This window comes from Coenobita brevimanus, chromosome 94 (genome assembly GCF_032717465.1).
Source record: "Coenobita brevimanus isolate Jiangsu-jjx chromosome 94, ASM3271746v2, whole genome shotgun sequence".
NCBI classification, from domain to species: domain Eukaryota; kingdom Metazoa; phylum Arthropoda; class Malacostraca; order Decapoda; family Coenobitidae; genus Coenobita; species Coenobita brevimanus.
In genome coordinates this window covers 4,896,516-4,916,737 of record NC_137047.1, presented here as the reverse complement: position 1 = coordinate 4,916,737, position 20,222 = coordinate 4,896,516, and the positions used below count along the sequence as shown (strand labels likewise).

The 20,222-nt window shown below is 42.9% G+C and overlaps 1 protein-coding gene across 1 annotated transcript in view; it reads right to left on the bottom strand.

Annotated features, from left to right (window-relative positions):
- Positions 1-1,736: 1,736 nt before the first annotated feature.
- LOC145412981 (uncharacterized) overlaps positions 1,737-20,222 on the bottom strand; it is a 114,323-nt gene continuing 95,837 nt past the window's right edge. Inside the window, exons 3-7 of the mRNA XM_080282804.1 lie at positions 20,098-20,222; positions 14,093-14,238; positions 13,405-13,496; positions 9,170-9,366; positions 1,737-2,351 (exon numbers count right to left, since the gene is read on the bottom strand). The exon at positions 20,098-20,222 is cut by the window's right edge and continues 195 nt beyond it. Of these exons, the coding sequence (XP_080138930.1) occupies positions 1,737-2,351; positions 9,170-9,366; positions 13,405-13,496; positions 14,093-14,238; positions 20,098-20,222 (1,175 nt within the window). The remainder of the gene's footprint in view (positions 2,352-9,169; positions 9,367-13,404; positions 13,497-14,092; positions 14,239-20,097) is intronic.

Genomic DNA, 20,222 nt, shown 5'->3' with positions numbered 1-20,222 from the left:
TCCAAAGCTCAATTAAACTTTCACCCTCCTCTTAACACATGCGAACACGATGGGGTAAATAATTACGAGATTCCTACCAACCATGACCTACTTGGACATGCAGGCTATCTGTACACATACGAAATTTAATTTCCTATCTTGCAACTCTAAACCAGTAAATATACTAAAAAAAAATTCCATTTCTGTATCTTATAAGGTGAGGATATCATCCTGCTATGCTGGTGGTAGGGGGCTGTGCCCCCTTCCCCGAACCTCCAAGCGTAATTTCTGTGGTAATGATTACTTTTACCATGGTCCTGCAGAATTTTGCGTATCTGCACTAAAAACTGAGGATAATCTTCAGGCAGGGGGTCAAGGTCTATATCGTACTCATGACCTCTGGGTCGTATCTGTACCCCTGAAAATATTCAACACTATTGCTTGAAAACTGCTGCCCTGAATAGAGGACAAACAGAAAGACATGTTTTGTGAATTATTATAAAGATGACCGAAATCTTGTAAATATTCACTCGCAATGGGCATATCTGTAGAACGGGAAGAAAAACGCAACACACATATGACGGATAAATATTTGAGTAATACGGGTCTGAGGCAAAGATCATGGGATATTAGATGCACAACAGCACTACCAGCTGCACAAGCACACAACATCCTTTCTAGTAACTGATCTGGTCATTTGTCGGGGTGTACCGCTTTACAGTTTTTTGTCGTCTTTCCTTCTCCATTTCTAATCTCACAGCCTCCTTAACACACACAGATGGACACTCATGTATGCACACGTAGCACTCCATAGATGACAAAAGCATACAAAGATACACATACGCCTAGATGAAACTGCTTGACTGAACCAGGACCATCTCGAGCACGGCCCTGACTGAACACATGAAAGTAATTTGAAGCTGAAATGAATGGCGGTGTGTGGCGATGAGATGGAATGGGTAGGGACGGGATGTGTACAGCTTGTGGGAGTAAGAGAATTAAGCTCCGTTCTCACAACTTTGCATAACTGTTTGCCATCGAGCACATAATGAACGAAAGTCATCATATACTAATATCAGTGTGTGTTTACACTACTGCTTCTTGCTTACCCGCACATCAGTTATTGACAGCAGAAATATTTGCTTACGCTTCCTCGAAAGAATTATATTACTGTAAAACAGTGTAATCATTGCTGGACTCCAGAAAAAGATGGATTGTAATAATACAATGCTTATTCAGAGCATGCAATCAAGTTTGACACCAAAGGTAACTGACGTCACTAACAGTTCGTGCTGAGGCATATGAGCAAGCTGTGATGAAGCTGGCAAACCTGAGCATCAGAGACGGATTTTGAAGTTAGTTGTCAATTCTGCTCGATATTTTATAGTTTTGCTAAACAGTGTGCAGCGAGTTTAGAAGGAATTAGTGTATGAATGTTCATGATTTTCTGTTTGTAGGAGTATAAGAGTAAATTCAACTATGAAGAGGCATAGCAAAAGAGGCAAATAGGGCGGTGGAGAGAGGAAAATCAGCGGTCAACTGGATGTGAAGGGAATACAAAGGAAGGGAGGGAGGGAGGTGATGGCATGGTGGAATGGAGGAGTGTATCAATGTAATGGAGGGGTGAAGGAAGCACATGGAAAGTGAGGACGGGGAGAAAGGCATGGATGGATGGAGGGGACAACGGAAGGGTGGTACGAGGAAAAGGTGGAACGGAGGGCCAGGGGAATGGTAAAAGAGAGTTGTGGAGGCAACGGTTATGGGACGGAGTGATAGAGGAAGGGGGAGACCCTGTTGAAGCCGAGGTGGGGCGGAGGAAGGGCACGGGTATGCAAGAGGGAGTAGGCCAGGTAGGGTAGGCTTACTGGGTCCAATTCTCCACTGGGAGTCAAGATAGGAGGGCGGAGAGGGGTGACGGGCCGGGGGCGAAGGGGCTGAGGCTGGGGGAGAGGAATGAGGCCAGGGGGAGATCTGGGGCGGGTCTGTATGGGGGGCACGGGGGGTAGCCTACGATACCCTGGGGAATAGAGATCAGGGCAGTGAGAGTTGAAGGCTTCGAGGTGGCCAGTGCCCCAGAAGGCGGAAGGGGTAGTGATAGGCAGGTCCTGGGAGATGGTGGCCACCCGGGTCTTCTTGTAGGGGCCCAAGGTGTCCGCGGGGCAGAGGGAAGGGGGCGGAGTAAGGGTGGGGGCCCGGCACGCTCCCAGGCTCACACTAAACCCCACATCGTGCCGCACCTGGGGCAGGGGGGTGAAGGTAACGGCGGCCGTGGAATCCTCCCGTTCCCGCTTGAAGTTTCGCCACGCGCTGCCACCCAGCCCCTCCAGCCCCGCCTCAGGGTCGTGGTGCGGCTGAGGCACCACCAGCGACTCCTGCAGGCACCACCACTGTTATACTACGTCACACTACACTACTATACCACACCACAGTACATTACACCACTACACTACGCTACGTTACACTACACTACACTACATTACATTACACTACACCATACTGGACCACTACATTATACCACACAATACTACACAACAGTGGTACATTATACCTCACCACCAAACGAGATAAATGTTACAAATGGAGCACCACATGGTTTAGCTTTGGATCGCATTGTTACTAATTTATAACAATCATACTGACAAAAGTTTCTGTTGCAGAATATTTAAATATGCTTATATGATAAAAAAATCGGTAACAACGGATACATTCGGAGAGGCATAAAAAGAGCTTTTGATAATCCATTTAATTGGAGTGAAATTTAGCAAATCGATTTTAATAATGATAAATGCAAAGTGGATATAAAAATATAAACGTTAGCCTTATATTAATCCACTAGGTAATGTACACCAAGAAAATGGGAACAGTCATCATCATCATCATCATTATCATTATCATCATCATGATCATCATCATCCCGACCTCTCTTTCCCACCCAAAGACGAAATGAGATAGGGTTCAGAAAGCATGAAAAGAGAACATGACTGAGGGAAAACTACTTGACAGCATGCCCAGTGCAATGGGCCACACACTGATTCATTCACCAGAATCCTGACTCCACCTCGCAGGCATAACCATTCACACACATGCGCTTCATATTACGCTAACTGTCTACTGTAAAGTTGAAAACAGTGTCAAACCCTTGTTATGTGCTCCTCCACACAAAATTAATCTAATCAGCTCGATCCCGTCATTTCTCTAGCCTCGTCCGTCTACATACCTCGCATTCTCACAAACTCAGTACTATATCCATCCACCTTCTTCTTGGCTTACCACGCCTCCTCCCACACTCACACATTTACCATTTTCACTTCCCTGTTTACCTCCATTCTTCCCATAAGACCTTACTATCTAAGTACACTATCTTCAACTCTTTTGTCCACAGAATTCCTATGCTTTCAAGATGCACCTTATTTCGTCTCTTATTCACTCATCATACTCCAAACGCATTCTTCACCAACCCCTTTTCCATTTCTCTCGCTCTTGACTTTTTATGTTCATGCTTCACCAAAGTCATCACCGTATGTTTATGTGAACACTAAAACTCCTTCATGCTGTCCTTCTGCAGCTGCCACACTTTGACCCGTGTGTCGCAGCGAGACCTTGATAACGCAAACCACTTTCCTCCCCTGTGCTACTTTACTTTTTATTTGACTTGCGCATTTACCTATCATTTACCTATCATCTCAGTCACTATTCCCAGGTACTAAAACAACACCCATTGAAGTTTCTTTCCATGCCCCAGCACAACACACTGAGAATCGCCTTTCCTCTCAGCAACCATCACTGTAGCTCTATCTACATTTGCTCTCAAAGCACGCTGTTCACATGTCAACTAGAAAGCACAGAGAGTGCATACCTCCGCCAATGCCATTAATATGGATCCGTGGAGATACTGCGTGGAATACATAGGATCCGGATCCGCCCTCAAGTTTAATCAATTGTTCCTTGACCCATGGCTTACCACAAAATTTTACTGAAATTCACCGAGAACTTTTGGAGATATTGTGCGGGATACATAGGATCTGGACGGGTCCGGATCCGTCCCGAAATTTAATCAATTCTTTCTTGACCCATGGCCCACCCTTCCACCAAAGTTCATTGAAATTCATTGAGAACTTTCGGAGATATCGTCTAGGCAGACAAACTGACAAACACAGGCGGATACATAACCTCTTCCAACTTCGCTGGCGGAGGTAACAAAACTCTGAACCAGTCTGCAAAGTTCTTGTTTACTCTGAGCAAGTAACATCCTTGTCACACTCAACACTTAGGTACCCACTTAACCTTACTCAGGCTTCATTGTCATCATGAATACTCGGCAGCATAAAAAGGCTCTGATTCAAATATACAAGATTTTTAATGGATATATTAAATGGCAGTTAATTAGTACTTCACAACAGACAGGTCGACTTGCAAAAGAGTGAACAACTGTGAAATTACTGTCAGTTTCAGTCAAAGGAAGGGAAACTTTTTTTTTTTTTTAGTTGTAAACATGCGGGAAAAAAACTGCCTTAGAATGCGGCAGACTGCGATACAGCAATATAATTTAAAAGTAGTTTGGATAAGTGTTTCACTTGTAATCCTCAGCTAAGTGCGCTCATAGCTAAAAAAAATATATATATATATTGCCTGTCCTTATCCAGATCATAGAAAATATATTAATGGTTCTTTTCCTTCACAGACTGTTGGTGTAGAATAATTTTGTCCTATGAATTTTCCTTAACATTTTTTCTAGACAGAATTGTGGTCTTAAGTTCCTGCCGGATGAGATTGGACGGTCTGGTGGGTTGGGATAGCCTTCTTGCTTTACATTATTTACTGTCTCATTTACAGTTTATAAAATCCTATACCATACATCAGCCTTTTCCTGTAACAAACAACATCGACTGGGCCATTACGCCTGTTGCCGTTTGCTTTCATTTTTTACACCACCCTATACACGTATACTAAATTACATCTCACTACTGCATCACACCATTACACCATACCAACACATGACGCGACACCACTACACCATACCATCACATGACAACACACCACTACACCACACCATCACACTACAACACATTGCATTACTACGCTACACCACACCACTACATCATATTACACTTTATCAAATGACGTTGCACGGTATCAAGCTACTCGACTACACTTGCTCACTGATCTACATGTACAGTACACTACACTACTCTACACTACACTTACAGTTACAGATGAATGGACCAAATTTGCCTCATGATCTATTTGGTATCCATATTCTGACAAACTAAAACACCTGGCACAAAAGCATTTTGAGGCCACCTTCTCGCATATTTCAAACACGAATTCGACAAAGCTACGTAGTCGAGCGGGTGAGGGCTGGCCAGAGCTTTTATTTTATTTTTTTTTTTTTATTTATTTTTTTTTTTATGCGTCCGATTCTGGGCAAAAGCTTCAGGGCCTATATCTCGAGGGCAGTAGCCTATCCCAAGGCCCAGTAGTCCTCCTACACCTCCACATGTCACCACTTCGGCGCTAACACCCACCGTCCATATCGAACACATGTTGCTAGGGCTGTCTCATAGAGGACTGGTGTATTGGTATTAGCGGGGGTATTTTTACGACATGTCGGAGGGTCATCTGGTAGATCAGGAAAGTCTGCTTTTTTAAGAAATTCAAATCCTTAAACTGTTCCCTGCCCAGCCGGAATTCAAACGTGGGTCCATCAGGACTGCAGGCCGCCTCTCTACCGATTCAGCCACCGCTTCCCCCCTGGAGGGTATTACGAAATAATGCTCCGATACACGCCACCTGGTGACATCCGGGGCAGGGAACTTGGCACTCACTGCATTGATGATATATGAATTTCGTAAAGGGGAAGCACATACCCCGCTGGTGTCGCCCATTGACCTCACCACTGCACTACACTAGGGACCATAATTCTCCTCGGTTATGGAAGCTCCCGAACACCTCTTCCAAAGCAATTTGCTTATTACGCTTTGCTGTCTTCTGTTATTTAAATCACTGTAATATCATCATATGTTACTTGTATTAATCGTCCATATCCAGAAAAAAAAATCGCTAAGGTAGAGGTGCTAGGGAGCCTCCTTAAACGACGAAAATACGGGCATAGGCCACACTGATAGACATTACACCTCTGCACTTCACTAACCTACTTCATTACATTATACTACAGTACACAACACCGCGTTACAATAAATACAGCTCTGTACCCTACAGTACATAATACTACATCACTCGATTTCAAGGCAATGGCAAGAATACTGGAAATCACAGATTCTCAGAGTAACGAGGACATTATGGCCAGTGACCGACATTACACATACCCACATTACAACCCCGGTAAACTGGGCTGGTAAAGTTTAATTTCGGAGACACCCAAGTGATTTTTTTTCCACTGGTTTACTGTCCTCTAAGCATTCAAGAAACCAAGAATTTCGTCTCATTATATGCTAAAGTTATTTTTTTTCTCTCAGTTAAGCTGTTACACACACTAACTGCTTCTCGTCATATTTAGCATACGAGCTTCGTATACATTAAAATTAAAATTATCTTTAGGCGGTCTGAGGTATAGGATCACCTGACGAAAATCACATCACCTGTATTACAGCCTGTCAAAAAATATTAATACGGTATTGCTTTTATCACTGTAACAGAAGAGATGGGTAAATATGTGAAAGAAGTGTATAGTGGCCGAAAGAAGAAAGGTGGCTGGTTCTGTGAAGGGTTTGATAGGAATCAATGGAATAAGCATGGAGACTGCCAGAGGCCTCCATGAAGGTGTTGGTGTCCACAGCAACCTATGGCTGAGTCTTTGGTATGGCATAAGCGTCAAAAGTTAGGGCAGTGGAAATTGGACTGTGTAGGAAGTCCGTGGGTTGCAGACAGTGATAAGCAACATAGAGATTCGTGAAAGGTGTGGAGTGAGGAAGTCTACTGATAAAAAGGTAAAAGTGAGTGCGAACAGGTGGTACGGCTGTATAAATGGGATGACTAAAGATAGGGTGGTGAAGAAGGTTCTACATGCGAGTGAATATGAAGACAGAAAGGGTGGCAAACCCAGAATCTGAATGGATATGGTAAAAGCGTATGAGGGAGCGAGATATGGCAGCTGACGAAGCTAAGAAATTGTTTAAGATCTAAATGGATGGACGAAGCATATAAGGAAAAGTACATGACAAGTGTTTGACACTCCTTTTTTACCTTAATAGTTTACGGAATGGCTCCATGTGAAGAATATAGAGATGATACAAAAAAAGTCTGTGCAGATGGTTCTGTATGTGAGATGGAGCCAGATATTCGAAGAACTGATTGGTAAGTGAATAAACATGCGGCTCATTTCACTGGGTATGCTGTTTGATAGGTCTCATGCTTTTGTGCTTGGTTTATGGATCCTACCTTAACTCTCCTAGATGGGAATTAGTGCTGGGATGATGATAATGATGATGATGATGATGATATTTAAGCTTAATATCTAATTCCGGCAAAAGGGTGGCAAGTTTCAAGCAAATGAGAACAAAAGCAGAGCATACAATCGATTCAGTACAAAGCGTAATGGGTTTCCCATGCAAACATACACCATTCAAGTCATCATATACTCGACTGCACTGCACCATTCACACATAAAATCACCTACGCACTTTCATGACACCTATTGGGCAGTGGCATTCCGTCCATTGTCATGTTATCCCTTCAGTCCGATGACGCATTTTGTTCTACTTTTGCTACCACCGGACAATTTCATTCCGTTTAGGAAGGACCTCCATTAGTGAAGGTGTCGAGGCTGTACTGCATGTAACCTCTTCAGTCAGAAAAGTCTCTTCTATTCAGAATAAAATCGCTTGGTTGTAACAAGGACAAAATAAAAGGTGCGTCATCGGGTTGAAGGGATTAAAAAACAGGTGTACAGTCTTCGTTGTGTGTATCTTCCTACAGAACTGATCTACTTAGTTTTATCGTTCGTCAGTTCTTTTGCTTCCACAAAACCATATTTCGCGAAAACTGACTTGCTCCTGTTTCTCATCACAGCCTGATATGGAAAGGCGGTCCATGAACTCTAACCCTCTCATGACTTGGACAACTCTATTATTCTCTTCTAGCTGACGCCATACGATTCCATTCATCCGAGATTGGGACATAGGAGTCTGACGGAGTTACTGTTCCCATGCTGCTCACACCCTGGGTTCTAGTTTGCAGTGCAGGCGTCACTGGACACTTGAGATCTTTCAGTATAGAATTTATGTTTTAGTGTACCGTTAGGCATGTTGTTTTATTAAATGAGTAGTTAGAGTAATAATGATATCGAACATACTGACGCTTGTATGTTGGTCATTATATAAACCGAATACGGAAATTTAAGATACTCGTTTGGTTGTAGCATTAACAGAGAGACGTCATGGTTTTGACTCCATTTCCATGACGTATGGTTTGGCTAATTCCTTCTACCTCCAATCGAATTTGTTATCCTTTTGAGAGACCATTTGTAGTGATGGGGTTAAACCTGACTTCTCTCCCTAAGCTGAATTACGTAGTCTGGTGAGAACAAGAATGAGTAAAAAAATAATGGACTCATATTCATGGGAAAAACTGTCAACAGAGAGAGAGAGAGAGAGAGAGAGAGAGAGAGAGAGAGAGAGAGCTCCCCAGCACCTTTTCCTTTACGAGCTTATTCATGCATCTGGTACGCAAGTATTTTTTGGCGCGATTTATTTTTGTCGACATGACGGTGTAAAGATCGTACGAAAACTGATAACCTATATAGCTAATATTCATAAGAAAAAATTAAGTTAGAGGTGCTCAGAAGAATAATTAAGTTGACGAGAATACGGAGCAAAAGGTAGTAAAATTTGGGGGTTTGGAGGCTTTGTAACAGCTCTTCCTTATCTGTATATACTACTAATATCTTACGTTACTGTTGGCTTTTATAATATTTTTGTTAACCATCTATATATTACATGGAAGTACTCTGAACACATATAAGAGTACTGACATGTAGTATACATAATAAATCGTTGAGGATGGGATTTTTGACGTTATATTCGTTGTTACGTATTTTAGTAAACCATCGGTACAATGCATGGAGATAAACTGAATATATTAGAATACTGGCGTGCAGTATGCAAAATAAATCAATCAGGAAGAGGTGCTAGGAATCGTCCCAAACTGACGAGAACACGGCGCAAGGACTCACCAGAGTGGAGGGTTCTCGGGGCGGCACCACCACGCCTCTGGATGGGGCCTGGGGGGAGCTGGGGCAGGGCGGGGAGAGGGACATGGGAGAGGGCGGCGTGGGAGGCCTGGCTGACTCACGGACCTGTGGGGCGGGGTCGTGGTGGCTGTAGGGCGGGGGCAGCGCGGGTGGCTCCAGTGCTGGAGGCTCCAGCAGATCTGGGGACACATGCAGTATAAATGTATGTTAACCATTTCAATCTCACAACATAGTTAAGGACTTGGGGACACAGTCAATAAAAGGATCTCAACCACTTCAATCCCGTGATATTGATTAAAGTTTAACCCTCTCGGTACGATGACGTCTTTTTAATTATGTACTGCTGTTACCGGGCAATATTATTCAACAACTGAGAGCAAAGTACTTGTGAAAGGACTAATGAAGGCGATAGCTAACGTCTCCAATTGGTAAAATTTTTCCAGAGACTTTCATAATCGTCTCAAGAGAGCAAGAATAAAATTTAAAAAGCGCCATCGCACTGAAGAGGTTAATGTTGCCGCCACCTGATGATTTTATTCAATCAATTAATTCATCTCTGGTACTGACAGGATTACCTAGGGGTACATGTAACTCCTCTTGCTATAAAAAAAAAAAAAAAAACGGAATCTCTCCTAATCGTGTAAAATCGCCAGGTAGAAACAAGAATATACTAAATACTATGTCACAGGATTCAAGGGGTTAACCAATATTTACAGTCTTGATAGCAGTTCAGTGTTTTCAGAAATCTTTTAAATTTGACCCACAAATTTACTTGCGCTTGTTGTGAAGACACATTAAGTATCTAGAGAAGGGAAGGAAAGTGTATGCTGCCTTCATGGACTTGGAGAAAGCTTATGACAGAATAGATAGGCAAGGTATGTGGAAGGTATTAAGAATATATGGAGTGGAGGGGAAATTGTTGAGTGCTGTGAAGAGTATGTACGAGGGAGCTAGGGTTACGGTGCGAGTGGATGGTGAGCTGAGTGAGTTCTTTGATCTCAATGTGGGACTGAAATAGGGTTGTGTGATGTCTCCATGGCTGTTTAATAGATACATGGATGGGGTTGTAAAGGAGGTGCAGGGTAGGGCAGTGGATGTGGGGGTGGCTCTAATGAATGAGGGTGAGATTTGGAAGCTTCCGGTGATGCTGTTTGCTGATGATACAGTACTTTTGAGTGAAGATGAATGGGATTTGCAAGGTTTGGTGAATGAATTTGGGACAGTGTGTAGGAGGAGGAATCTGAAAGTTAATGTAAACAATAGTAAAGTTATGGTGTTTGAGAGGAATGAAGTCACAGAGTGTGCAGTGAGGTTGGATGGTGAGGATATGGAGAATGTGAGTGCATTTAAGTACTTGGGTAGTGTGATGAGTAAGGATGGAACTTTGGGGGATGAAGTGCGTGAAAGGGTACAGCAGGGAAGGAGGGTCGTTGGTACACTGAAAGCAGTGATGAGAAATAGGGAGGTGAGTATGGAAGTTAAGAAGTCACTGCATGATAGTATTGTGATCCCTACCCTGACGTATGGAAGCGAGGCATGGACCTTGCAAGAGGGGAACAAGCCAAGAGTGAGAGCAGTGGAAATGAGTTACTTGAGAGGAGCATGTGGAGTGATGTGGAGGGACAGGTTGACGAATGAAGAAGTGAAGGAACGATGTGGGGTGGATGTGGATGTGGTTGAGAAGATTAGGAGAAATACACTGAGGTGGTTTGGACATGTGAAGAGAATGGAGAATGAAAGACTGACTAATAGGGTGTATGTAGGTGAGGTGGAGGTAGAGAGAGGGAGAGGTAGACCGAGGATGAGGTGGAGGGATGGAGTTGAGAGGTATATGAGGGAGGGAGGGGTGAGTTGGGGGGAGGGTAGTCAAATGGTAGGTGACAGAGCGACTTGGAGGCGTTTTGTCTGCGGCCACCCTTTGCGGGATTAGGGAGTCGGGCTATAGATAGATAGATAGACAGACAATAGGACAATGTCAATATTTGGGTATAAAATCTATCACTTTTGAGTTATACCTACTCATGGCACCACGAACTCTAGCCCCACCGTTAGAAACAATTTTACTCCACTTCAGGTAAAGTACACGTACACCGCCAACGAAAAGGCCATAGCTTTATTTGCCGTTCATGTAAAGTAAGTCGTTAGGTTTCACGCCACACTTTGAACTCAGCTGGTTCTAGTTTGGCACACTATAGCTTCCGGCCTCTCCCGCTTAAGGCCTCATGCATCACCAACACTCGCCAGTCACCCTGAGGCCATGAAAGAGGAAGGATATATCTATCTGTTACTCCGCTACATCGTTATACTGTATCACTGGTACACTAGGGGACAATGAAATACGAGATATGTGAGAAATGAGTTAAATAAAGGTATTTATAGAGCTTTGTGATAATTTTTTAAGTATTTTATATAAATTTCAAGGTAATTTATGAACTCAAAAGAAAATACAAAGTACTAGATATGGGAGTTTCTTGGCCCTTCAGTTAATGCCTTTGGTGTGAGGAGAGTGATTCTGTGTGGTGTGATATGAGAGGGTGGTAAGGTGTGTTGTGTTGCGTGGTGTGGTGTGGCTTCACAAAAATTGCCAATGCCTACAGGGGTGAAGCATCTCGTATCAAAACCTATTAGCGAGTGATAGAAGGAGCCACTCCCAGAGATGCTCTATATTTACGTAATATGTAATGGTATACTTAAAGGTATTCAGTGAAGTTATTAATGGTGCTTAAATGGCTATGACAAATATCATGCACTGAGTATACTCATACCGGTTACTCTGTGAAATCAGGACGGCTTGCTTCAGCTTCAGAGTTAATGGGAAGTGCTAAATGTGTTGTAAGAACCAGGAAAACGTGCATATAAGGTAAATCATGATGTACTCTACCACTTCATAAGGCTAATGTGGTTTTTGAAGGGGTCGATTCTTCCCCATTTGGCAGGATAGGAAATTCCCACCCTTTGCCGACGCAGATGGTTAAGCTTCTTGGGACACGTCTATTTTATTGGATATCCCTCCTTAGCTAAGTGGGTTAATTTTAACTCTGGTATGGTTGTAAACGGTCTGGCAGCTGTATGAGTGAAGATAAAAACATCAACAAATTAACAACTGCCAGCCTTCCTGAGGGAATACGGGACGGCCTCCACACAGGCACAGTATATTGACACCTATGCAAATTACCATGATGATTGATGAACATACAAGTACAGAGGATCCCCAGATTTGTGTTGGTATGATGTGACCTTTGACCATAACTTCCCTTTAAAATTTCTGTGTCTCTGTTGTGTGATCTTTGACCACTGCATTCCTTTAGAAGGCCCTTATGAAAAAAATATCAGGGAGTATTTGCCTATGGAACATGGATACCAAGTCTGAATTGAACTGGTGAAGGAATGACACCAAATTGCACAGTTTGAAATAAATAAATAATTGAATAAATAATATTAATAAAATTAATAATAATGAGACCTTTTGCAGAGACCCTAAGGCGGCTGCCAACAAAGTTGGAGGAGGTAATATAGTCACCCGTGTCTGTCTATTTGTGTATAGGATATCTTAAAAAAAATTGCTATCGAATTTCAGCAAATTCTGTGTATTGGTGGGCAGTGAAGTAAGTAAAAGTTCTTTAGATTTAGATCCGAATCTGGATGCAGGAATTCATAAATTTTATTGGCACAGGTGGAGGTATGAGCTCTGACAGTGTAACAGCGCATACTAAGACCGTAGAATAAAACGACTATGAGACCGTAAATTGCATTCGTCGGGTAGAAAAAAGGAATTACAACAGTATATCATAAAATTTTATTGGCGCTGGCAGTGGTATGAATTCTCTGAATGTTTACTAGTTTGCTTCTCGGTTAATCCGTCAGTGGGAATAAAGAAAGTATGGAGCTGACTTAGCACATACAGTCACAGTTAAGTGGGTTATACAAGAAATATAATATAATCTTTCGATGACAGGTCCCGAGAAAAAGAAATCCCAAGGGAAAAAAAAAAGCACAGACAAAGAATATTATACACAACTTAAGTTCAAGAAAGTTTTAAATACGGTACCAGTAAGTAACGTATTTGGCAGCTGTACGGATTAAGATAAAAGTGTAATAACAAACGTAAAAAAAAAAAAAATCCATACTTTAAGCTCGTCTCCTCCCTCGCACACACACACACACACACACACACACACACACACAAACAATCTTAAGCTCAATGTAGTTCCTCTTACTTGATTCCTGTGAGAGCTTGGCCAATTCCTCTGTGGTCTTGATGACGTAATCGTACACCTCGTCCTGAAGTTCCCGCGTCACCACTTTCGATCTGACGGGGGAAGAGAAGAGGGTGAGCGCAATCATTTTCATCAGTGGAGAGATTCAGACATATTTACCATCAAATATCTGTCGTAATTATGGCATTTATTTATTTATTTATTTATTTGCAGAAATGACAAGAAAAGTTTAGTATCTTCCCGTGTCTCATGTTTCTTAAAACCTCAGACAAGAAATTAAACCGCTAAAGAGGTGCTACAAGACTCCTAAGGCGATAAGAATACGAGCCCAATGACCCCAAACCACGTGTATACGTATGACCCAGTGACAGCCAATAGCATCTGGTACTGTAAGCATGCCACAGGAGGGTATAATCCTCTCTCCGATATCCCTAGGGCGGAGGAAGTGAGTGGGAACTGCTGAATTAGTCTCACAGTTGGTCTAATTTCATCGCTAACTTCTTGAACTTATTAATCACCTCTCTCAGACCTTATTTCCCTACCGACCTTCCAACTTCCCCATTGATATCTCAACTGGGCTCCCAACCTCCCATCTCCACCCTACCTACCGTACTGACCTTCCCATCTCCCACGAATCTCCCCACCAATCTACAAACTTCTCCACCGTCTAGCCAGGCTCCCAACTGACCTCCTGACTCTCTGCTGGTGCCTCATGATGTCCCTGCGCTTCCTGGTGAGGCCGCACAGGCTACAGTCGCAGTCTTGGTAGGGACAGGCGTTCTTGTGGGCACGCTTCTCTTTCATCACACCGTGGTTCCGGCACATGTCGCACTTCTGGGGGTCACAGAAGGTTAGGTTAGTGTGGGGGTTGTGAAGGTTTGTGATGGTGGGGATGCATATGGGGAGTGGTTGGGAAGTGGGGTACTGACTGAGGAGTGGACAGGGAATGGGGTTTGGTTTAGGAGTGATTAGGACTAGGGAACTGACATGGGGTGACTGGCAACGGGAAAGTAATGCGAGTGATTGTGAATGGGGAAGTGACTGGGGTTAAGGGAATGGTAGGGGTGGTAGGTGGCAGTGCAAGGAGTTATGGGAATGGTAGGGGTGGTAGGAGGCAGTGCAAGGAGTTATGGGAATGGTAGGGGTGGTAGGAGGCAATGCAAGGAGTTATGGGAATGGTAGGGGTGATAGAGGCCGCGTGAGTGAAAGGAACGTAGTGGGGGTGCAGGTAACTGTGGATGCACTTCCTCAGTACATCGGCCATGATACTGGCAACACGTTACGATTCTGAGAGGTAAATGGAGGGCGATGTTCGAGGCTTGTGTGAGGTTGTGTAGGGGTTGTGGAGCTTACTGGAGTTTATGTGAGGCTGGGAATGACATGGGTGGTGAAAGGCAGTGTAGGAATGACTGGGTATTATTAGAGGTAGTGGGGAAATGACTGGGGACCTGTTTCTCAGTCGCACATTTAGGAGGCAATGTTCGGGGTTGGTGTGGAGTTCTGGGGGCACGGAGGAGTGGTAGGAAAAAAGATAAGGAATGGAGACGTGGATGGACTGGTTGAGAATGAAGCGGGGGAAGATTAGTGGGAGTGGCTGGGGGTGGTGGAGACTGGTGTTAAGATGGTGAGGGTATTGGGGGTGTGGTTAAAAATGGGAAGGATGGAGTACATGGTAGTGAAAATGAGGCATAGCTTAGAAGGATGTCTGACAGCTCTTCCTTAGTGATTTCTTTCGCATATAGCACATTAACATTCTCTCGTATGTGATTCAAGTCGCTTTAGTATTGACATAGACTGCACAAAGTAACATACAAAAACATTAACGAAGTCGCTTTAGTACTGACATAGACTGCACAAAGTAACATACAAAAACATTTCGCTTTAGTACTGACATAGACTGCACATAGTAACATACAAAAACATTAATGTACCAGATATAGAAATAAGTAGATAAGGAAGAGGTGCTTGGGGGACATCTTAACCAAAATTAATACAGGTCATAGACACTGAAGGCGTGACTGTGGCAGGGAGGACGATAAGATAGTGCTTGAGATTTAAAAAGAAAAACAATGACGAAGAGTGGAGAGAATGACGTGGGAAGCGTGGAGGGAGATAGGGGATAAAGAAGGGCGCCTGGAGAAGGATGATAAGAAAATGGAAAGAAGAGAAGAAAAGAGAAGAGGAAGAATGAGGGAGGTTGAGGGTGCGGGAGAGTAAGCCAAATACACAAATGACTAAACAGACACTAATGTAAAATCAAATTGATGGCTAAATTATTCAGAGGTAAAAGTAAGAACTGTACGCATACCATTTTCTCTCTCTCTCTCTCTATATATATTTTTTTTTACGTGTCCGACTCTGGGCAGAGGCTCAGGGCCTATTTCTTGGGGGCAGTGGCCTATCCCAAGGCCCAATAGTCCTCCTATACCTCCACATGTCACCACTTCGGCGCTAACACCCACCGTCCATATTGAATACATGCTAGGGCTGTCTCATACTGGACTGGTGTACTGGTATTAGCGGGGGTACTTTTACGACATGTCGGCGGGTCATCTGGTAGATCAGGAAAGTCTGCTTTTTAAGAAATTCAAATCCTTAAACTGTTCCCTGCCCCAGCCGGGATTCGATCCTGGGTCATATATATATATATATATATATATATATGTGTGTGTGTGTGTGTGTGTGTGTGTGAGAGAGAGAGAGAGAGAGAGAGAGAGAGAATGCGTACACACAGCGAGTGATAATGCAGTCAAATAGTTCTATTAGCGGGCATCTACTCTTGATATGCAGTGATAACAGCTATTAATACACCTGTAACACTGTGCTACTCAGATAACACTGTATTTTAACCCGTATATAGTTAGTATGTGTCGCAACAGATATTATGCCGACGTTTGGGCATTTTGGTTCCTTCCCCCCCCCCTTCTGTTAGCTTTAGCTTTCACGTTCAGGTCAGCTCCAGGATTTTTATTCCAGCTAACCCCAGACGATTTCATTTAGTTAAGTATAAGAACATAGGAGTATTGATACTATAGGTTAAACTCTAGTATTTGGTTCCAGTTAATGCCAGACGATTTTATTCAGGTGAAAGTGGGTGATAAGTGCCTGAGTGTTGTGTCTGTTTTCTTCATACGGTACTTTTTTACCTATATATATCTCTTTCACCTTCCCGTCTCCTTAAACTTCCCACAGTCGCCGCTTCGTTTTCATTATTCCAGCTAAGACCAGATGATTTTATTGAGCTGAGAGAGAATACACTAACCTTCTCACAAGCACAGTGTCTCTAGTACTGTATTCCAGCTAACGCCAGACGATTCTATTCAGCTGGGAGTGCCTTTTTTGTTTTGTTTTTTGTTATGCGTCCGACTCTAGGCATAGACGATTTTCTTTAGCTGGCAGCGGGGTCCTGGGACAAGCAGTGTTAATTTGTCATCCTACAGATAAAAGTCTGGGAAGGATTCTTCAAAATATCTATAACCGATTCCCTGTCGCAGCTTAGATATTCTGTCTCTATCGGAGGAACCAGGAACAAAGGGAATTCTGTACTCCCCTTTCCTTGTCCTTCCCGCTAAAACAGTCATACCCCCTCTATTTTCCTCTGGTAACCATGGCCAGTAGAGGGAACAGGAGACATGAAAAGACCCTGGATCCTCCTCTCCTTTCTTTGCATTCCTTTAAAAAAATTACATGGTAATGATCGTAAATTTGTCTGTGAATCCAGCCCCTGATCCAGAAAGCTTATCCAGGGTGGTGGGATAAAAACATTTCTAACCTCTCCATCAGAGATCATCACATGCTTCTGTAAATCCAGACGTTCCATCCCTGCGTACAACATATTCAGTGAAACCTATTCCTCTTAAACCTTCCTTTTATATCACTTGTCGTTCAATCCACCATCCCTTTTTTCCCACTTCACAACTGACTCAGCTGGGAGTGGGTAAGGCACGACTTTTCTCTGGAAAAGGAGAAGGAGGAAGTAAAACTAGTTCTGATTAAAAAGCTTTATAGGAAGTTATTTAAGACCAACTATTGTGCAATTGCGGAAATCGTTTTAGGGAAAACTGTGACGTTAAGGTCACTGTAAGAGTCTCCTGCTATGGAGTGGTGCTGCATAGTTTTGCTGTGCTTGTAATTCACTCTTTCATTAGCTAAATCTGCCATTTTGAACTGCTTTCTTCCCATGACCTTTTCTCCAATCTTTAGTGCATTATTTTTATTTCCCCCCCCCCCTCTCTCTCTCTCTCTCTCTCCCCAGCACACACACACACACACACACACACACACACACACTTCTTACATATCCTTCCCCAAATCCCGCCTCTTACCCACATGCATTTGTATTTTCAGCAATGACTCACCTACTGCTCCAAACTGCTGGCTTCAGGTGCTCTTTGCTCCTTGTGCCCTTGAGGTGCGTTCCCCTCCCCTCCCGCCTACACCCACCTACCCACTCACCCCCCCCCTCCACACACACACATACACACACACACACAGGCATACGTACCCTTCCCCATTCCTTCATATGTTCCATTTGCATTTTGCGTTCTTGATAATCACTCACGGGCTGCGTGAAGCTACCCTCTTCTAGCATCCTTGAGGCTCTTCATAATACCACCTACCCTCCACCCCCCACCCACCCCGCCATACACATTCAAACAACCACACATTCTTTACAAACCCATTTCCCATTATTTTACTTATGGGTTCCACTTGCTGTCCTCAGGCTCGTAGTTTAAGTAACTGTGGAGGTTTCGCAACTCCTATTTCTTAACGATTTATTCTGTGCATTTTCCCTAATATCCTGTTGTGTGCTGTTGACACTAAGACAGTCGGTGATGTACCCAGAATGTTGAAAAGGGGGGGGGGATTTTTTTTTTCAATCTCTTTAACTGTGCAGCCCAAGACTGGCGAGGGCAGCGAGCCCGTACAGTTGGGAGGTTCGGGGGGCGCTGTAAGTCCCCCGCCCGTCCGGGAAACTTTGCATTTTGGCCAATTTTATGATCATTTTGAGGCCATATGGAATGGGTATACGACATAAATATAGCATAAAGCCATTTTTAAGTACTCTGTGTCACTGAGTTATGATTCAGTCTCTCCAGTAACCTTATACTGCTAAAATTCACGCGCTCACATTTCAGCAGACATGACAAAATATACAGTAGCATATATATATATATATATATATATATATATATATATATATATATATATATATATATATATATATGCAAATGGGGAGGCCATGCGGCCATGTCCCCCCCCCCCTCCCTCGGTACGCCACTGAAGACAATATGTCTTTAGAACGATATAAACAACACACAAGAAAATATTATGATATAATAGGCAAAATATATCGCAAAGGAACAAGTGCTCTAAAGCCTCATACTGCACCAAAATTAGTGTCTCAGTGTTGTGTTACTGAAGTGTTGAAACTGCGTCTGTTATGAGGACCTGAAGCCCTATGAAACTGACCATTTACAATGAATGAGGCTGAGTTTTCCGCCTCCGCGCTTACGCGGAAAAAATCTACACATCCTCGTGCCTGACTTTAAACAGAGTAAGAGAAAACATTACATATATATACATATATATATACAATATATATATATATATATATATATATATATATATATATATATATATATATATATATATATATATATATATATATATATTAACAACTGTTAAAATTTGCCGCTGGCATTGCATTTCTGCAGTTATCATACCGAGGTGCAGACAGAATTTTTTCAAATGCGATCTTTAAAAAATGACAACTGGAAAACAAACTGCTGAGAGCAGCACTGATAACAGCATTGCTTATTGCCGAAGAACAAAGGAACGTGTTAAGTATGACCCATCTGAAAAATAATCAAGTGGGTGAATAGAAACTGGGACTAAAAAATGGAGAGTTTTAGTTAAGCTTAAGGATTTTTCAACATCTGAAGGATCAGTGCATATCAGCAGGTATTTGACATTAAGCACATTCTTAAGCTATGAATCCCCTGACGTTGTTTCTTTTAGTTCAGTGTTTATGTATAAGTGGACATTATTTCATTTCGTGTTCTGAATCTTTTACTTGATGGGTTACGTTATCGCAGCTATAATGAAATAACTCAGGGCATAATCATGTTGCCAAAATTTGCCTAGGCATTTTATAGTGTATGTGCATGAATAAACAAACACATACCTTATATTCTCAGCTAGCTAGGTGAAGAAAATTCCTACTATTTTTCGTAATTACTTAAGTTTCCCACTCAAGCATTACATTCTTCTTCATGTCTGATCTATTGATAAAGGGAAAACATGCAGAACGGAATGCCCAAGCAGTGCCACCACTGTCTCAACTCACCTGCTGCTTTGGCGTGCCACCACTAACTCCTCCATCAACTGTAAGTCTAGATGTTCGCTCTTCCTGGTGCCCTTCATATCCTTTACTCTTTCGTTCATCTATCTCGCCCAGTTTCAGCATTCTATCAGTTACACTTGCATTCTGAGTTTTCATTCTCAACTCATCCACTGCATCGAACTACCTGCCACTCCTTCGCCGTCCATATCTTTGTGTTTTCTCCTAGTGCTATCCTCGAAGAAACCCCCTTTCTACACCTACACATGCAGAGTCCTTTCATACTTTCATACATCTCTTCCTCTTCGTCAGTCATTTCACTTGTATTTTGAGTTTTCAGCTTAACTCACCTGCTGCTTCGAACTGCCTACTGCTCCTCCGCCGTCCATGTCCGGGTGTTCTCTTCTGTTGGTGTCCTTGAGATGCCGCCACAGACGCTGCTGGTGCCTCATAATAAGCCTGCTGACCCTAGTAA